The sequence below is a fragment of the Mus pahari genome, chromosome 16, assembly GCF_900095145.1.
Source record: "Mus pahari chromosome 16, PAHARI_EIJ_v1.1, whole genome shotgun sequence".
Lineage (NCBI taxonomy): Eukaryota > Metazoa > Chordata > Mammalia > Rodentia > Muridae > Mus > Mus pahari.
Window position 1 is genome coordinate 60,266,104 of NC_034605.1, and position 19,602 is coordinate 60,285,705.

The 19,602-nt window shown below is 47.9% G+C and overlaps 1 protein-coding gene across 4 annotated transcripts in view; it reads right to left on the reverse strand.

The window, feature by feature from the left end:
* Positions 1-19,602, reverse strand: part of Spock1 (SPARC (osteonectin), cwcv and kazal like domains proteoglycan 1) — a 480,563-nt gene that overhangs the window by 156,909 nt on the left and 304,052 nt on the right. For all 4 annotated transcript variants that reach the window (XM_021215443.1, XM_021215442.1, XM_021215439.1 and 1 more), the window contains one exon: positions 3,895-4,009. In XM_021215443.1, the coding sequence (XP_021071102.1) occupies positions 3,895-4,009 (115 nt within the window). The remainder of the gene's footprint in view (positions 1-3,894; positions 4,010-19,602) is intronic.

Consider the following 19,602-nt stretch of genomic DNA (forward strand, 5'->3'; position numbering starts at 1 on the left):
CTTAATTCACTTGGCCCCAGAAGGGAGGAAATGGGGATTGTCACACTGTCTACTTGAGTGTGATCCTTTTTGCTATTTGATTATCATGTGATCGTTTGATATATTAATAGCTTATGTATGTTTATTGCTGAATAGTATTGATTATAATGGAAATGCCACAACTGGCTGATAACTTCACCTTGAGTTCCTTACTATCTTGACTCTAAATGAAGTTGATACAAACATATATAAGAGTGCTTTTACATGTACAAATGTAAAGTTAACCCTCTGAAATATCTTCTCGCAGCATGTCTGGACTTTAACACACACACACTCACACACACACACACACACACACACACATTTGATATAGGTACAGAACATCTGACACCGTAAGTGTTGGTACAATCTCATTTGCTATGCCACACCTAGGAAGTCTTCATCAAAACCAAGGACAGGTTTTTCCTTTGAAAGTTTTATAGACTTAGTGTGTGTGTGCTTACAAATGTGACCCGCCTCTCAAGTTAAATTTTAATACAGTGTGCTATGTAATTAAAAATTCTAAGCATGGTTTACAGTACCATAAAGTATTCATGTATCCACATCAACACAAAGTGTATATAGTATATAGACTATTGGTTAAAAAAGTCTTGACAAAAACAAGTCAAGAAGCCAAACCAAGGGCTGAAGCAGTAACCCGCACTGGCTGCTCTTCCATTGAACCGGTTTGGTTCCCAGCACCCACATAGGGCCTGTTCCAGTGGATCCAATGCCATCTTCTGACTTCTGAGGACATTAGGCACACAGTGTGGTGCAAACATTTACATACAGGCAAAATGCTAGTATGCATAAAATAAACAGATTTTAACAACAATAACAACCACAACAGCAACAAGAAAAGAAAAAACAGAAGACTAGACAAAACATATTGAAATATTTTAGTAGCTATATTTCAACAATGTGGCCATTACCTACTTCCTATTTATTTTTAATATTTTCTAGAGTAAGCATCCAAAATGTAGACTTGAGAACTTTTAGGTCATCAAAGAGATGCCATCCTGAGCACAGGCAGTACTCTGTGGTGCCCAAGTGATCTCATGGAGACTGAAGCAGGAGCTTATGGCGGTGAACCAACCTCTTCCCACACCCACTGTGCTGCTTAACAGCAAGAAGAAGTGAAAGGATTTACAGAATTCTCTGAGAAGGTTGTGCATAGAGCCGAAGGGTCCCCTACAGATCACCTCACCAGGTTGGGGAGACTCTACAGAGGGAGGCCTGACTGGCCAAGTTTCTTTCCACCACCCACCCAAACTGTTCTGTCAGCCCTGGAATACTGTGGCCACAGATCTGTGCTCCCAGGACTTTCTTTAGCCACTTAAGCTCTGCAGGCCATCCAGGCCCAAGGCCTCTCCCTGACCCTGCCCTCTAGTCTACGTGCAAGCCAGCCTACATCTGGGTCCTCCTCATCGACTGGGGTCTCCAAGCTGCCTCCTGGTCTGTCAGCAGCTTCTCAATGTCTAGAAGTAAGATTTTCCCCTTGAGCTGCAAGGGCCCAGCTTGGCTAGCAGCCTTGTCTACAGATGTTTTGCAGAATAAAAAAGCACTTCCCTGATTGAGGAATAAATAGAGCTGTCAATAATCTGTCCTGACTCTAGGGGACCCCTGAAGTTTAATGTGGAAGGACAGATGTTTCATCTGGGAAGCCATCCAAGGCTCTCTGGGGAGTTACACAATTGGCTACCATCGAGGACTGTGAAACCCTACTGCTGAGAGAGATATTTGGTAAAACAACCACAGTGACCACACACGGGCCTCCTAGGGCCAGGCCACCTCCCCACTCCTGTTAAGGAAGAGGGTGCACCATCTTAGCCAAAGCACCTTCTGGAGTTGTTTTCTAGTAATGAGCAGGGCCCTAATATCAGAGATGCAGTCATGATCTGCGACTTCCCTGTTGCAAATCACAACGTGACAGCAGAAATGTCACCACAGTCCTTGAGACCCCACTCAAGGGCTTGAAGGCAGCACACTCAGACTGGGGGGAAGGGATAGAAAACCAAGGGGAAGTTGCTTCTCTCTCAGGAACATATGCAGTTGGGAAGGAGGGCGCTGGCTGAGCTTCCAGACGTATTCAAACAACGGTTACTATTATGATAATTGTTTTACTAATTGCTAGAACGGCTGGCATTGGCATTAAATCACCTTGATACACCATCACCTTTATTGAACTTTCACACAAAATGTGCTGTGTCTTCACAGTAAATCCATTTAACAGATGAAGAAATTCAAATGTGGTCTCATCAGTTTACTTCTCAAGTTTACGTAGGCATGGAGGACCTAACAAGGGATTGAACCCACATTTGTCTCATCCCTGAATCCGTGCACAAAGCCATTGTAATTTTATGGATACAGGAGGCGGAGACTGTACTTCCCACACAATCTGGGAGTGATGCTCAGGGTGTGGTGTGCCCAGGGAAACACGGTGGTGCTTCCTGGACATGGCTGACTACCAAGGTGGCTGCCTTGGTCTCAAATGCATTTGAATTTAAGACTAAAAATCTTTTCATTTGGTATTTCTGCAAATTCCAGGGAAGGGCATGTGAGGGGGTTCTCCAACATATATATCCGTGCATACATACATACACATATGTGCACACACATATATCGGAGACCGAATGGCTGAATAACCTGGAACATCATCCCCAAGAACATTCTGTTGATTGCTGCTTATGGGGCTCCTCTGTCCTAAAGCACAGAAATCACAAGGGTTTTCTTGGAGTGTAAGTACCTAAAAAGGCTTCACCTGATACCAACAAAATCATTTTTACATCCCACTCAGTAATGACCCACACGTGATTAAGGTAAAATCCCAGCACAGAGAAGAGGAAGTAGGCGCGAGCCACACCCTTAGCCAAGAAGCTATTTGCCATCGGTAGCTGCTGGAAGAGGGAAACCCAGTTTTCTTCAATGGAGTGACTACTAAGATCTATCAACCACGCTTAAGGGCAGGGCCCATCTGACTCTGGAAGAAGTGCCAATCTAGGAAACAGCCACACACACACACACACACACACACACACACACACACAACTCAGCACTTTTTATCTGGGCCTTATAGACACAAATGCTGACTGCACATAAAACAACATTGAAAGTGGTGCCGGACACAGGATCCTGGTGGCGGAGTCTGTGGTCACAGGCACCTGACATAGGGTAGACAGAGGCAGAGGGCCACTGGACGTGAGAAGCTCTGTTCTGATGCCAGCATTGATTTCCCAGGTGGGACAGGGCACTATTCAGAGGAAGCCACTGAGGGGGAAAAGACAGCACGCCCCAGGAGGAAGAACCAAAGGGACCAACTCCAGAGGCCACCATCATGAACTATGGAGGGGAAGCACCCTGCAGCACAGCCCAGGGTGTCACACTGGAGCTAATAAAGCCAAGGCAAGCTGTAGGAGGCTCCAGTTTCTGAAAGGCCTGCTTCCTCATGCTCAGACTGTCATCAGCAGCCGGAACAGTGAAGACAGGGCCTCCTTCTGCTCTTTTGGGTGTCAGCTTCCTGGACCTGGATGACAGGGTCACTTGGGGAACATGAAGTGGTGACAAAAAGGGGCTTTTCTGTTAAGATGGGGATTCAAGGCACACACATGATACACAGACATATGCAGGCAAAACACCCCAACATGTTTTTAATAACAAATAACAACAACAACAACAATAATTTTAAAAAGACTGCTGTCCTTTTGTAATCCTGAGCTTGCAACCTGTGATCCTTAATACCACCTGAGTACCACTTAAAATGGTGGCAAACACGCTCTTCTCTCTTCCGTCCATCCTGAGCCCAGTCGAGCCTGATTGCTTCAGTTCCACCAGCCACAGAACACCCCTAACTTCGAGCCACACCCTTCCCCGCCTTACCTGGGCAACAGGTGCTTGCGGCTGACACACAGGGCCGTCTGGTAGTCCTGGGTCACACATACTTTGTGCGGGCTGCATTTCACCTTCAGGCAGGGGTCCTTGGATGGGTCCAGGGCTGGGATAGAAATAACAAGGAGAGCGGGGTTAGCACCTCCAGGGAAATTGAATCTCCATCACCACTCCCATAAACAGGTGGGAAATAAACCAGCTGTGTGTGTTTGTGCTGTTTCCTGAGGCTGCTGGGGACAGAGAGGAACCCCAAGCCAGGTGAGCTCTGCATCTGTCACCCAGGCCTCTCAAGCATCAGCATACTGGGCATTTCAGCACCATGACTTCAAGCAGGAATTACGCCAAAAAACCAAAACAAAACAAAACAAAAAAACCTTTCACAGTTGTACATGATCCAAGGAGTTATTTGGTCTGGTGTTCGTTATTGCCTGATGTTGGTTTGTGTGAGTCCTTCTATGCTTAATCTTAATTATTTTCTATTACATACACCCAGCATCCTTGCTGCAAACATTGTTTGCTCCTGTTCAATAAAAAATAGACCTCATGCATGAATAGTTTAAGTTTTTTTTTTAAATCTTCAGGATGGGCAAGAAATTTGTACAACACAAAGTTATGATGTAAGTGGGAGAGGGAAAAACCTGCCCATAAATATTTATTGTGCAAGGCAGAATTAGATAAGGTCTGTGCTGGGCATAGAAATGATAACGGAGCTTGAGAGGAAAAAAAGTAGAGATCAATTTCTAGGGCAAGGATTAGTGAAGCATTAATATTTGAATTGAGTCTTGAAGGATGGGCAGGATTCTTCCAAAGCCAAGATGGAAAGGACAAGCCAGACCGGCAGAGTGGCATGAGGGAAGAGCGGCGTGAGCAGAGGTGGGGCGATGCGTTTGGGCAGCCATGAGAAAGTCAGACTGTTCACTGGGGTTGTGGGTCTGAATAACGAGAGAGGGAGAAGGTTGGTTCGAACACATAAGGCCAGAAAGAATTCCCAAAGGCACGGGGTCACACACAGCAGCATTTTCTAGAGTAAGCCGAGCAGCAGGCCCCAGGCTAATCAGGGCTCTGCATGCTGCTCTATGTGTGCTCATCACGGGCACAGAGGAGGCCCCAGGGATTTCTCTGCAAAACAAAAGTGACTGTGCCATCTCCTGGCTCCCGGGCTGAAAGCCTATTAGGCAGTAAATCTTTCATAACTTCTCACCCAGCCAGGGGAGGCATACCCCCCACGCCACCCCCACACAAACATTTGGTTAAACAGATTGACATTCCAAGCAGGAACTGCACAACTGTCTACCCCACCACCAGTGGGGTTCCCCCATCACATAGACAGTTGTAATCCTCACCACCACCCACTCTACCCCAGGCCTTGGAAACCACACACCACTTTCTTTAGGTTGTTGCTAATTTCTCCAGGGTCCGAAACGCACAATGTTGCAATACATTACTGCTGAATACCTCAGGGCTGCTCTGCCCTGCTGCAGGGGTAGCAGCTGTGAACAACCAGCGTATAGTTTGTAGTCAGTCTTGGCAGCAACCAGTGCAATTGTCTGGTAGAGCCTACTTCCCATGGGATACTCTCTGGTGCCTAGAGCTCTCCTATAAGAGAGACAGGTTGGTCTGAGCCCAGGGGACACTGCTTGCTCCTAGCTCTTAAGCTGAGAAGGGCCTCTGGGAGGCAAGTTAGCAGAAAAAGTGCTCAGTGCCTTCAAAACCCAGGCATCCATGGAGGACTAGCACTGGTCACTGATGAGGACCATGTCGGTCCTATCTTGTCTCTTCTCCCACTTCCGCTCACGACTTGTGACCCCAGGAAACCCAGAGACTAGTGTGATGGCTTGTATATGCTCTGCCCAGGGCACGGCACTACTAGGAGGTGTAGCCTTGTTGGAGTGGGTGTGGCTTTGCTGGAGTATGTATGCTCTTGTTGGAGTGGGTGTGGTCTTGTTGGAGTGGGTGTGGCTTTGCTGGAGTATGTATGCCCTTGTTGGAGTGGGTGTGGCCTTGTTGGAGTGGGTGTGGCTTTGCTGGAGTATGTAGCCCTTGTTGGAGTGGGTGTGGCCTTGTTGGAGTGGGTGTGGCCTTGTCAGCATAGGTGTGTCACTGTGGGTGTGGGCTTTAAGACCCTCCTCCTAGCTGCCTGGAAGCCAGTCTTCTGCTATTAGCCTTCAGATGGAGATGTAGAACTCTCAGCTGCACCATGCCTGCCTGGATGCTGCCATGCTTCCGCCTTGATGATACTGGACTGAACCTCTGAACCTGTAAGCCAGCCCCAATTAAATGTTGTCCTTAGAAGAGTTGCCTTGGTCATGTCTGTCCACAGCAGTAAAATCCTAGCTGAGACAATCAGTTAATGCATTTCCATCAGTAGATGCCAGTGCTGCCGAGACCTGGAATTCCTGCCTCAGTGGCTTTCAGAGATGGAGAATCTCAGGCTGGCCTCCTTGGTGGGTTGAAACCCACAATGCTATGTAATGTAGGAGACAGGCCTTAGGGGAGAATTTGAACTCTTTTTGCTTCTGCAGGTGTCTTCTCATGAACACTTAATGTCTACATTGCTCAGGTGGGCTGAACAGTGCCACTGTCACACAGAGAGCAAATCAGCTGTTCAGGACAGAAAAGGGCACATATCTCAGCCCTAAGGCTTCTGGGACTGAGTTCTGTTCAGCTGCTTTCTAACCTGAATACACTTCCACCTCCTGCCATTGGTTCATAACACACATAGGTGTGCTTACAACAGACCTAGGATGGTAAGCACGTGCATTATACTTGTTGGGTTTGGAGGTTTGTATTTTGTCCTCTAAGTGGGTAACGAGGCTTCATAATTACAAGAACAATGGCTGGCACTCAATGGAGTGTGTCTGACAGGCAGGCAATGAACTAAGCCCTCAAATTGGATTAGCTCATTATCCTAGTTTGTGTTCTGTTGCTGTAATAAAGACGCCCAAAAACAACTTAGGGAGGAAAGGGTTCAATTCCCCTTACATTCTCCCAATCACAGTCCACCACTGAGGGAAGTTGAGACAGGAACTCAAGCTGGAGCAGAGATGAGAAGCAAGAAGAACCACTTACTGGCTTGCTTCCAACCGGCCTGTGTTCAAATACCTTTCTTATACAAGTTATGACTGTGTGTCTGGGGAGGTGCTGCCCACCGCAGAACAGTCCATCCTTCTGTCCTTCATGGGTTGGAGATCAAGAAAATGCTGCCTAGACAGTCCCACATGTCAGCCTGATGGAGGTGATCTCTCAACTGAGGGTCCCTCTTCCCAGCTCATTCATTTAGCCCTCACAGCATCCAAAGATGGGGCATTGGCCAAAATGCACACTGCAGTAAATTGGCCTTAAAGATGTATAGCAGGCGGGTAGTACAGTGGAAATTTACATACTGGTCTATAAACCCACACTACATCCTGTTACATGCCACAGTCTGAGAATCATCCAGGAACTTCTCTCATCCAGAAAGTTGATTGAGAGGCCAAACCTCATCCAAGTGGACAACCCAGACCTCACTATTTTCCTGATGCCTTCCATGAGACTAAGAAGTAAGAGGAGCCCTGGCCCCATGCCATGCAGGCTCAGGAACGATGCTGTGCCCTGTCCTCTTGTTTGTCCCACTTCCTAGCCCACAGTTCTGCCTTTCCTTCCCAGAGACCTGTAGGTACCAGGCACATCTAGATGGCTACAGGCAATTGTAGGAGTGCAATCCTCAAGAGCCAAGGCAGTATGGCACCACCAGGGCTCAGCTCTCCTACTACAGAAAACTCTGGATACCCTAACGCAGCCAGAGCACTAGAAGACGATCTTAAATCCAATCTTATGGAGATGATAGAGGCCTTTAAAGAGGAAATGAACAAACCCCTTAAAGAAATACAGGAAAATACAATCAAACAGGTAAAGGGAGGGGAGTGAGGTCACTGCTCAAGACCTGGAAATGGAAATAGAACTATTAAAGAAATCACAAACTGAGGAAATCCTGGAGATGGAGAATGTAGGGAAGAGAAGAAGGTCAACAGATGCAACCGTCACCAACAGGATACAAGAGATGGCAGAGAATCTCAGGCCTACCTGTTCTAGACCTGGCAATGACCGTGCCCCACCTCCCTGCAGTCACTTGGTCCACGTTCATTCAAGCGTCTCTGTATTCTCATAATCTGCCATCCTACCATCACGATAACTGTGATAGATAATCCTTCCTCTCTGAGAAGCCAGACATGCTTATTAAATAAAACATCCGCTGCAAATACTAATACTTTATGTCAGTTCAACCAGTCCTGTTGGTGCAAGCCTGTAACTCAACTACTTGAGAGAATCTCAAGTTCAAGACCTGCCTGGGCAACTGAGCACGGCCCCGTTTCTAAACAAAACAGAAAGAGAGAGGGGTTGGGGTAGAGCCCTTGCCTAGCAACCATGAGGTCCTAGGTTCAATCCTCAGCACCACACAAACCAACCAACCAACCAACCAACCACCTGCCCACCCATCCATCCATTACTTGACCCCACATATATTTAACAGTCTGCACAGAGAAATCAAATCTGCTCAACAGTAATTATGAGGATCTGAGTCCTTCCATCACATCAATGAATTGTTTAGAGCAAAGGAACTTCACAGAACAACAGAACAGATGCAAATCAAGCCGTCAGCCTACACATCACCACCAGCGTACACTTTGCCTTGAAGATCAGCAATGCTTGGCTTGAAGGCAGCTGAGAGGGTGAGGAGCCCAGGTCTGCCTCGCTCTGAGCAGCAGCCACAAGGCTTCCGGCATTGACCCAGCATGGGGCTGCCTGGCTCCTCTTTACAAAGGGAATGACTGATTACCAACCTAGAAGTGGGTTTCCTCTAGGGGCAGAGCCCCGGGAAGCGTTCCTCCATTCCATTCGTGTTGGCCTGTTGACTGGTGTGGTCCCACAGGCAGCCATGTTGTTGAGAGTTCACGCTGTTCCTCAGTGGTTGCCCTGGACCCCCAGCTCTGACCATCTTTCCACCCCTACTTCCTGAATGTTCCCTGAGCCTTAGATGCAGGGGTTGTGTTATCGATGTCCCATTTTGGACTGGACACCCCATGGTCATTGGTTCTCTGCACTTTGACCAATTAGAGAGATTTTTTTTTTTTTCTGAAGGGATATTTTTTTCTCCTTTGAGGAGAGGTGAGGCCTGTGCATATCCATGGGCATAAAGTGAACTTTATGGTTTTATAACATGCTGGTACTAGGTTATCCTCTGGGGCCTATGGCCTCTCCAGACATGGGCTCTTGGCTGAGTTTATAATATCAAGCCTGAATTCCCTCCTACTGAATGGCCTTTAGGTCCAATTAGACCACTGTTGATTACCTCCAACCTACAAGTCATACTGTTGTGTGATAACTGCTGAGAGGATAAACAGTTTTGATTTAGAGACAAGATCTCTATCGTAAGGGGTCAGACCTAAACACATGTGAACAAGGACAATACCCGATGGGCTCAGGAGGAAGTGTGTGTGTGTGTGTGCACGTGTGTGCACGTATGTGAGTGTGTGTGTGCCCATGTGAATGTGTATGCTTATGCGTGGGCACATCTGTGTGAGCGTGTGTATGTATGTGCACTTGTGTGTGTACACATGTATGTGTGCATGTGTGCACTCATGCACATGTGTGCACAAGTATATGTGTACACGTGTGTGTACGCATGTGTACGAGTGTGTGCGCGCGAGTGTGTATGTATGTCTGAGATAGGCTGTTGCGAGGAACATGGGAGGAGGTGGAACAGAGACAAGAAAGTGGGAAGAATACATGCCTAGTACATTTCTGCATGAAATCCTCAAATAATCAGGGGATGGAGAGATGGCTCAGCAGTTAGGAGTACTGACTGATCTAGAGAACCCAGGTTTGATTTCTAGCACCCACAATGCAGCTCACAGCTGCCTGTAAGTCTTGTCTCTGTGGGCATTGCACACATATGCTGCATAGACATGTATGCAGGCAAAACACCCACACACAGAAAAGAGAAAGTAATGATGGTTAGAACTAATCTAAGTATTTTTAAAAAGAGAAGCCCTACCACGAGGTGTGTGTGTGTGTGTGTGTGTGTGTGTGTGCATGTACACGTGTGTGTGCATAGGGTGGGTGGGGCGGTTACCAGGTGTCAGTTACGGCCCCACACAGGTTTGAACCTTTGGTGTCAGGTACTAAGGATTTCTTGGTGAGACCCTCCGTGGTGTACTCCCAGCAAATGCTTGGTGACAGAATACTGCAATCCGCTGGAAACGACTAAATTCAGTGTGCCGGCTACAAGTTGTGTCACCATGCCCGCAGGACTCTTGGTGAGCTGAACAGATGATGTAGCCATGGCGGACACAAAAGGGCCTGGGAAAGTCATGTCACCTCTCCAGCTCATCTTCCAGGAGAAGCTAGCGCAGAGTCAACTGGCACAGGCCAAACATCCAATTAATTCTCCAAAATGACTTCCACAAATCTTTCTTCAAGGTGGGGAAAAAGAGAACGAACTAATTTATAGAGAGATTTGTTGAGCTCTAGCACACCGAATTCAGAAGCCAGTTAATTACAAGCTTCGTGTGGGTTTTTTTTTTTTTAATTAATTTTATTTTTTAAGCTCATTGCATGGTCTCAATTAAGGTGGTGATGTTTTAATTATCGTAATTGTTTCTGAACTTGTTTTTTAGTTCAATGAGTTTATTTTTTAATTAGCTACATTGATTTTAAAATCCGGGATCAAGCCGTTTCGCAGTCCTTGGGTATATTCAACTGGCTTACCTAACAAAGGATCAGGGTCAAACCACCCGTGATAGCAAAGCCCAAGGCTACTCCCTAGCCACTGAGAGGAGATGGGGTTATATTCTGAAATTTGACACAAAAGATCCCCCAGTCACCTGGGCAAGCCCACATGCCTGTCTGTGTCTATTCAGTCCACATTAGCAGAGTTTTACTCCACGTGAAGCATCTATTGGCAGGCCAGAGGCCAGCATCTCCTCCGGGGAGCTCACAGCTGAACAGAAGACACAGATGGGGGAATCTGACCTTGCTGAGGGCTAGTGAGCTCCCTGGAGAGGCTGGCACAGGTGGAAAAGTGGGCTCGAACAAGGCTGTAATGTAGTGGAGAAAAAGAGAGTCTCTTTCCAGGGACAGGAGGGGTCTGGCACAACTTAGGAACCCATGCCTCATCAGGCTTTGGGAAGGCTGGTAGGGGTAGCAAGTACCTTGCATCCAGTGAGTAGACACACTCCTCATGGAAGGCCTTGAAAACTGTGGGGGAGCCACAGCCTCCAAGTTCCAGAACAACTGTCGACATGGTAGGTAGGTTCTGGTGACCCCAGAGAGGCTCTTTCATTTATGAGTCCACTGGAGCTGGAAGAGGGACCCCTGTGTGTGTGTGTGTGTGGTGGATTAGCACAGCCAGACTTCACACAAGCAAGAGCCACCTCTCCAGTAAGGTAGAGGAGTGCTGAAGGCTCTCAGAAGCACCTTTTCTGCCTTCACTAAACTAACTGCCTTCCTCCCTCTCCCTCTGGTCATCAAGCCGCACAGGATTCTGGGAAGCAAAGGCTACCCACTGAGTCCAGGAAACCAGCAACTTATCTAAAAGTTGGGTGCACTGTAGCCCCGCTGTGCTGAGTCCCAGAAGTTCTCTCATGCACAGGCCACTCAATTTACAAAATACCTACCAATTAATGATGGTTCCCCCCCCCCCCAACTTCCTTGCCTTCAGAATTGGCCTCTGCCTGGGATGCCCATGAACAATAGTCACCTGAAGATAAGTCACCTGAAGAGCAGGCGTGCCTGGTGATTCATTAGGGGTGACTTCACAGATGACTGACAGAGAAATTACTCCAAACTGTGAAAACCTCCTCAAGCTAGGATCCTGGACATTTATTATAGCTTGTCTGTCCCCATGGTAACCCTCATGCGCATCTCGCCTCCCCCTCTCCAAGGCGCCTGTTTACTAGCTGACGACAGAGCCTCGCGGAATACAAATTGCGCTCATTGGATCTTGCTGGAAGCTGGGAAGGAGGGCAGCTTGGAAAGTCTCCTTCATTACTCTCGGCTTTCACATTCAAGGGCTTCCCAAGTTCTTCGAGGCTGAACAAAGAGACTTATCGGCCACGAGGCTAGGTAGCACACAGAGTTAATTTCAGAGACACAGAAGACTAACCCTGTGTGTCCGAGGACTGGAGAATGGCCATAGAGGATGGCACAGGACGGATAATGACACAGAGGCAGAGGACAAAAAGACAGCTAATCAAAGCTACTCCCGCTCCTTTCCCCTAAAGCCAGAGCCTGACGATTCCTGTTCTCTGCATGAGTGTGAAAAGCACCTTCCTAGTTATTGACAGTGTGGGCACAGGGACCATTGCTGAAAACCGGTTGCACGGTTTAAGGCATTTATTACTCCTGACTTTATGATGTGCATAAAATTAACAATAGGAGACATTTTAATTTAAAAGAGGGGAAATTAATAGCTTACGATCCGACGCATCAAAATTAGGCAAAAGGAGAACACGATCGCCTCAATGGTTTATAACGGGAAAACTACAAACAATTGGAACGTTCATCTTCATCAGTTGCCTGTGCTGGGTGATGGCTAATCTTGGTTGCCAACTTGGCTCACCTGGGAAGAGGAAGCCAAAATCAAAGAATTGCCTCCATCACGTGGGCCTGTGGGCATGCCGGCAAGGGTGTTTTCTTGATTGCTAGTTGATGTAGGAGGATCCAGGCCTCTGTGAATGGTCCCAGCCCAAGGCAGGCGGGCCTGTAGCTGACCCGGAGCCGGGAGGAAGCAGAAAGCATCGTTCTTCCTTGGTTTCTATTTGAGTCCTCACCTGCAGATTCCTGCAGTGTCCTTCCTTAGCAGATGAACTGGGACTGTACAATGAAATAGACCCTTTCCACCCTCAGGTGCTTTCTGCTGTGGTGTTTGTCATAGCAAAAGAAACCAGGCCAGACCAGGCGGCTAGAACAGAATAGCACAGACTGCGCACAGCACACAGGGCAGCCAGTTTATCTCCTCACTAGAGAATGGAGCCTGGATGGGTCTCAGCACAGTGGGAGTTGGGGAGACCCTCCCCCTAGCCTGCAGTTAGCCAGCTTTTTACTCTGACCCCATGTGGCTTTCTTTTGGCTGCATGCCCTGGGAGAGACACATAGTGGGTTCCCTAGTATGTTCTGATGAGGAGGGACACCAACTCTAGAGTTAGTGACCCACCCTGTAACGTTTATAAAAGTTATAGACCTAATTTAACCTTAATCGCTTCCTAGAGGCCTTGTCTCCTAATATGGCCATGCTGTGTGTGGAGACTCCAACACTCTACTTTAGAAGAAATGAAGTAACATTCAGTCCTTAACGTCATCTACAGGTAAATGAGGTAACTAAATAGAAGCCAACTATTTAGCAGCATGCTAAAGACATGAGTACACATGTATTTACATGTGGACATACTAGCATAGGTAGCTATTCATGATAAAATAGGTAAAAACATAATTTGAAAGTAAAGATTAACTGTCAGGGGCAAAATAGCTTTTTGGTACCAGAAAGCTTTCACCGCCAAGCCAAGACTCGAAACCAGATTTGACTTTTTCTAAAGAGGCACCTTCTCCTTTCCATACGCTGCTTCTCCTGAAGCCTCCCACCCCAGCCCGAGCCTCCTCCTCATCCAGCTTCTCCTGGCTGGTTGCTTTATACTGTATGGTACCTCTGGAACACTCAGGTGTAAAGTCAGATGCCCACAGACTGCAGATTAACATGGCTGGCGCCTGCAGGACTACTGTCAGCGCATCTAGTCCTTTCTGCTTCCTAGAGAATCTGTTTTGTAACACGGGGGACAACAAAAGTTAGGGTTATGACCGAAGGCTGGAGCAGGTATCTTGTCCGTTCCTGAGAGGTTTTGCCGTTCGCCTCCGAGATGAGAGAGTCAAGGATTACCTGTGATTGGCTGGAACTAATGGCATGCACTAGCAAGAGAATGGCCCTTGGCTCACACACAGAACAAGACATTATGAGCGACCACCGCTAAGGCCAACATGGCCATTTTCATACCCTAATCATTACAAGGCCTGCATGGTCACTTACCTAATCATTAGAAGACAAAGCATTGAGAGACTTGGGCTTGAACGGCTGTGGCAATGTATGTCAGTGGGCACAGAGCTGTATCAGCCTGGCCAGATGTTCTCCATCCCAAGGCTGTTACCTCAGCTTCCCACTTCTCCCTACATGCTTCAGAAAGAGGCGTGCAGGAACACCTTCCCCCAGAGACCTAAACAAGAAACTCATTTCCCTTGGGAAGTGTCACAGGGGGTAAAGGGTATCAAACAGAACAAGGTGCATGGGGTTGGGTCTCAGTGGGAAGAAAGGGAAGGAGGGATATATTATTATGAGGTTTCACAAGTCAGGGAACTGGTGATGCTAACAGTCACGCACTCTATCTCAGCCATGAGGAAGCCCATGCAGCCATCGGTGTACTCTTAATGGATCAACTGGTAACAGCCACAGGACACTGAGTAACCTATTTGTGATCATGCAGTCCGTGAGGTTGGGCTTCAGTCCTGATGAGTGTCATACCACAGGGGATTCCCAGAGCCACCAGACCAGGAATACCACAGCCCACGATGGGGAGCAATGTGGTTAACACCGCACCAAGCATCCTCACACTGAACCTCCTGATGCTGAGCATGGTACCAGCCACCTAGGATGTCAGCACTCGGAAGAAGGACTGGAAGTTGAGGTCATCTTGGCTACAGAGTGAGTTCAAGGACAGCCTGGGCTACTTGAGCACTTTCTCAACAAGCAAGCAAGCAAAAACAAGCCAAGTTTTAGGGTGTTTGAATAAGCTTTTGTTGCTGTTACAATACATATGTTTCTAAGCCAAGGGTTCTTTCAAAAGAACTGCCCAAAGAATGAACTACAGGAGTCTTGTTTACACACCGCTCCTGAGGCTGCTCCTATGACATGTGTCAACCTACAGCACAGAGGCAGAGAGACACCATGGCTGGCAGCAATAAAGATGAAGCAGGGTGAACAATAGGACCCAAGAAAGGCTAGACCTCAAAGAAGAGGCCAGAACTCTTCCACAGAGAAGCCATAGCCTCCCATCCCTCAAGATGGCCAGATTTTAATTAAAATGTTTTAATAGTAAAAAGGCTCTGGTCCCTTCTCACTATAATTGACATCAGTTATTCATTAGACACGAGTGAGCAAAAGAGAGAGAGAATTACTTAAAATTCAAAAGAACCCATTCATAATCTAGGAGGATCAGAGTACATGACGAGCAAGAAAAATCAAATATTTACAGAAAAAAAAAGTGGCACGCTTAGAAGATCACTGTATCTGTGCATCATTTTAACGCCATTAAAACCCCCCATAAAACATGGAGCCTTCCCCAGAACAAAGACATGCACAGAAATTCTTCCCATGCTGATCTTCCCGCCGTTATCAGCAGCCATGGCTATTGACCACATTAAGAATCCACCTCCACCCTTTCTGTGCACCAAGAAGTTATGGGCTGTAGCAGGGTTTGGAGGTGATAAGGTTAAAAGAGGAGGGGCGTGCTATGCTACCTACCCTGTGAGACCTGGGGGTCTCTTAAGAGCAGGTACAGAGAAGCAGCCCCACCTTCTGAGGTTTGGGAGGTTGGGGGAGAATCCAGGGAAGATACAGGGTACAGCTGCCATCCCCACTCCTGCCAGCTCCTCCCAGCTTTCCAAGGTCCAGAGAACAGCAGGGAGCCCTGGACACTTCTGATGTCCAAAGCCCTAGGGCAATGAAGTTGGCTTTCCTAGGCTCAGCTCCACACTCAAATTTCTATGTAAAGAAATATTAAAACTCAAGCATCGAGTTCAGATGTTCAAAAACCTTGTCCAGAAACATTCTGTGGAGCAAGCAGAACTACATCATGCTAATGTCAGCTTGTGGAACACAGGGCTCACATGTCAGGTCAGGAACAAGAGAGATCTCCTAGCCTCCTCCCCAAAAGAGACTGGGAATGAAGACCAAAAGTCACTTTTCGAAGTTCTGTGCTCTGGGATTGGACAACAAAGCCACATCCAGGAAACTATACCACCGCACCCCCGTAGCTGTGTGCATAATGTATTTATGATGCTCGAGGGACGTTTTGTGAGCTTTGAAACATTTGTGCTGGAGAGAAGGGGAGTTGGGAGGCTGAGGTATCCTCCCAGCTTACATTCACGTGCCAGCAAAAGAGCCTGGTTACAGAGAACAGAACTGGGTAAACACTGTTAACATAAGCAGAGGCCTGAGTGTGCGGCCGTTATAAGTGGGGCAGGCTGGGGACACTTGGGTAGGCAAAAAACAGCAACACAAACTGGTGTAGAAGCTTGACATTCTCAGGTCTTCAGTCAGAACCACCCACGGTCTACTATCCTGGTCTGCAGAGCTGGTCGGAGACGGGAATACGTGGCAGTGACCAGTAAGAGCTAGTGTAAGCCTGCCTCAGAGTGGAGGAAAGGGTGCTTGCTCCAAATGACCTCCCAGAGCTCCTCTGGTGACAGGTGACATCCTTTGAGCAGAATATCAGTGCGGAGCTCTGCTGAGGCTCATGAAACCCATTTGCAGCTGCCCTCCCCAGGAAGAGAGAGAAGAGGAGTGGCAAGCTTTTTGTGCCCAGGACAGCCTTTCCTGTCCCCCTTTTCTTGCCTCTACAATCCAGTGTAAGCCTTGTTTCTCAGATGGTTTGGCAGGGATCAGAAACCTAGGGAAAATTTCCCTGCCTGGGAGTCTAAGACTTACATCAGAGTTATCACTGGTCTACTGTGTAATCAACCCAAAATTCGTGCTAACAGGCAGAGAGGAGGCTCGGAGAGTAGAAAGGCAGTGTGTGCTCAGCCCCGAGGCCCGGAGCAGGTGTTTGTTTTTGCTGGACCTGAGAGACTAGGAGAAAGTTTGAAAAGTGCTGAAAGTGTTACAGGGTTTAGAGGGTCCTGGAAAAAAAGCAGAGAGCTCTCCAGAGTCTGCTGTGCGCGATAGAGAATCAATAGAGGGGAGAGAGCATCCAGAGACCCCTCTGTAGCAAAATGTTCATTCTGCGTGGGTCATAAAGCGGGTCCCATTAAAGGCAATTCATCAAGCATGTAGCCCATCTCCTTCTAGCTAGGATCCAGGCTACCTTCTTCTAGAGTCCCACCAACGAAAGAACCCAGGGCTTTTCAAAAAGCAGACAGTATAGTTTAAAGCGTTTGGGGGCTAACTTTTTCCATGTGCCAAAAACTACGTGAGGTACATAAGCATTTGTGGTTCCCTAGGTATCAAACTTAATATTCTAATTAAAGCTGTTATTGCCTTTGTCCCTCCCAGTGTTAATTTTCCAGATACTCTAGGCCACAGATTTATAAATGGGTAATCAGAGAGTATTCATTTCCAAGTTCTTTCTTTTCCCAATTAGGGCAGATTCATTTCTCCTTCTCCAGGAAGGTTCCCAAGGTCATTAAATTTCACTCCCAAACCGAGAATGTTGAAGCAGTCATCACAAAGTTAGCGCTGAGTGGAGCTGGGGTTTCTTGGGGGCAGCCTCTAAAATGCTTAGAAACCATCTCAAGCGGGGAGAGAGAGCGGTTGCCGGCCCCACTGCAGGGTTTGACAAGTGCTGTCTCATTTCAGTCTTATATTTTCTTCTTGCTCCTTCCACTGTTCACTGTGCCACACACCATTCCATCATTGCCTCACCACACATCTAGTAAGCCTAGCGGTTCATGCTCCAAAGCTGCCCACAGCTGTTGCAGTAAATCTCCAACCCCAACAAGTCCACGCAACCCCCCCACACACACAATTCAGTTATTATATTTATAAACTACATGCCTAGATTGGGCAGATCTACCATTACACTCATCTATTCTCTAGCTGTGAGATCCCTCGCTACTCGCAGCTTCTCCAGGCCATGTGGTTCTGCTCCATCATCTTTCCTCCTTCATCTCCTTCCCCTTCCTCTGCCCAATCACAGGCTTTAGCCTCTATCTGCCCAGTTAGAACAGAGAGAAGGTTCACATGAAGTCACCTTAGTGCATCTGCTTATCCCAGGCTGCTGGAGGTAAGGGTGTGGAGCTGCGCCTCTTCCCCTCCCCACCGTTGACAAGGGAGACTTCTTAGGACATCCATTCTCAGAGAGTATATCCTTGGAGTGGGGAGGCTCCGGAAAGCTGGTTAACAGGGTGATGCCTAGTGGGGGAGCGTTGGGCAAAAGCATGCTGACCCTGCTCTAGATCTGGGTCACCTTCAAGATCCAAGATGGCAAGGTCATAGTGAAGGAAGTGTGTGGAGATCGGAGTCGGTTGGCTTGGGCAGAGCAGTCAGCAGTCAAGAGCCCTGTGTTGCGGGACAGCTCTGGCCTTAGCAGGCCCTCAGTAGGTGCTAGTTTTCCTCCTTCTCATGGGATGTCTCTGAAACGTCCTTTACAACCCCCGGCTGCACAGACTGGGCGCTTCAGGTTACATTTAGGCCAACACACCACCCTGGAATCACCTTGCCTCTAATATCTGCTTCCTAAGAGATCTAAGGACAGCTTCCACCACACCAGTGAGAACCTTGATATCAGGTGATCTGCCTTGAAGGGGCCTGGCTCCACCCCCTGGAGTCCCTGCCCTGGAAGCCTGATCATGCACTACGGTCACCATTGTTTGAGTGTCCAGTGGGAGAAATGAGAATGGACAGATCTGTGCCTCTATTTCATGCGGTTCAACTTCGAAACCGATACCTGGCACTCAGTGAACATAAAGAAAAAGACAAAGGGGAAGGAAAACGGTGCAATAATAGAGGTGCCTTTCCCCACACACGTCCTCCCACTTGCAAATGTCTGACAGCCGTTCTTGGCACCAGCCCCCACTGGCTGGGACTAAAGCAGCCATCAGGCCTTTTGTGATCCGAACAAGCTAATGAGGGTATGTGAGGCTGGGTAATCCAAACAGTATCTATTTCATGGCCAATCGTTTTCTAAATGGGCAACAAATCTCCCTGGCGTGTTCCCTTCTCTGACAAACAAAGACTCTGTCTGGGCTCTTTGTGGGCTCTTCCCAATCAACAAGAGCAACGGGCCCCCCAAGGACGCTAATTCAAAGTCCCCATCACAATGCCAGGGCCTCCGGGTTCCTCTGATCCAGTCTGACAAGGTTCCCGCTCTGTCCAAAGCTGGAATTGGGAAAGCCCACTGACGATGAGTGCGTGGCCGTCTTCTTTAACTAGTTCCTAGAGAGCACAATGACAACATCTCGCGTGACGTCGCTGTTCCAGACAGCCACACTCATGGACACAGTACAAGGAAGGCTCACCACATTATCAAATAGGGTAGAAGTCCCAGGCGCCACCCAAAAGTAGCCTCCGGAATCCGTTTCTGGATCCCTAGGCAGCAGGCAGAGCGTACATGCCTTTGCACGCTGAGAAGAGGTGGGCCTGCGGTAGACAATCACGAAGGGACGCCCTGGGTGTGCCTTAGAGCAACTACTTAAGACTTCTTACGCCAAAAAGCACCAACTCCTCACTTGGGTCCAACAATAACCAAAAGCAGCAGCCAAGTCTTGTGTGTCTGTCTGTACTTGGTTCCCTTGCACCTTCAGCCCTGTGCTTATCTCTGCCCAGGGGATCTGTCAGTCACGCGAGAAGTGTGTCTAGAAACAGGCACAGAGATTTAAGTTAACTGGGGCGTCTTGCTGTCCTGGTCTAGAACTTCTAAAGAAGGTCTAATGGTTTCCAGCTGTCCTAAACCTTGGATT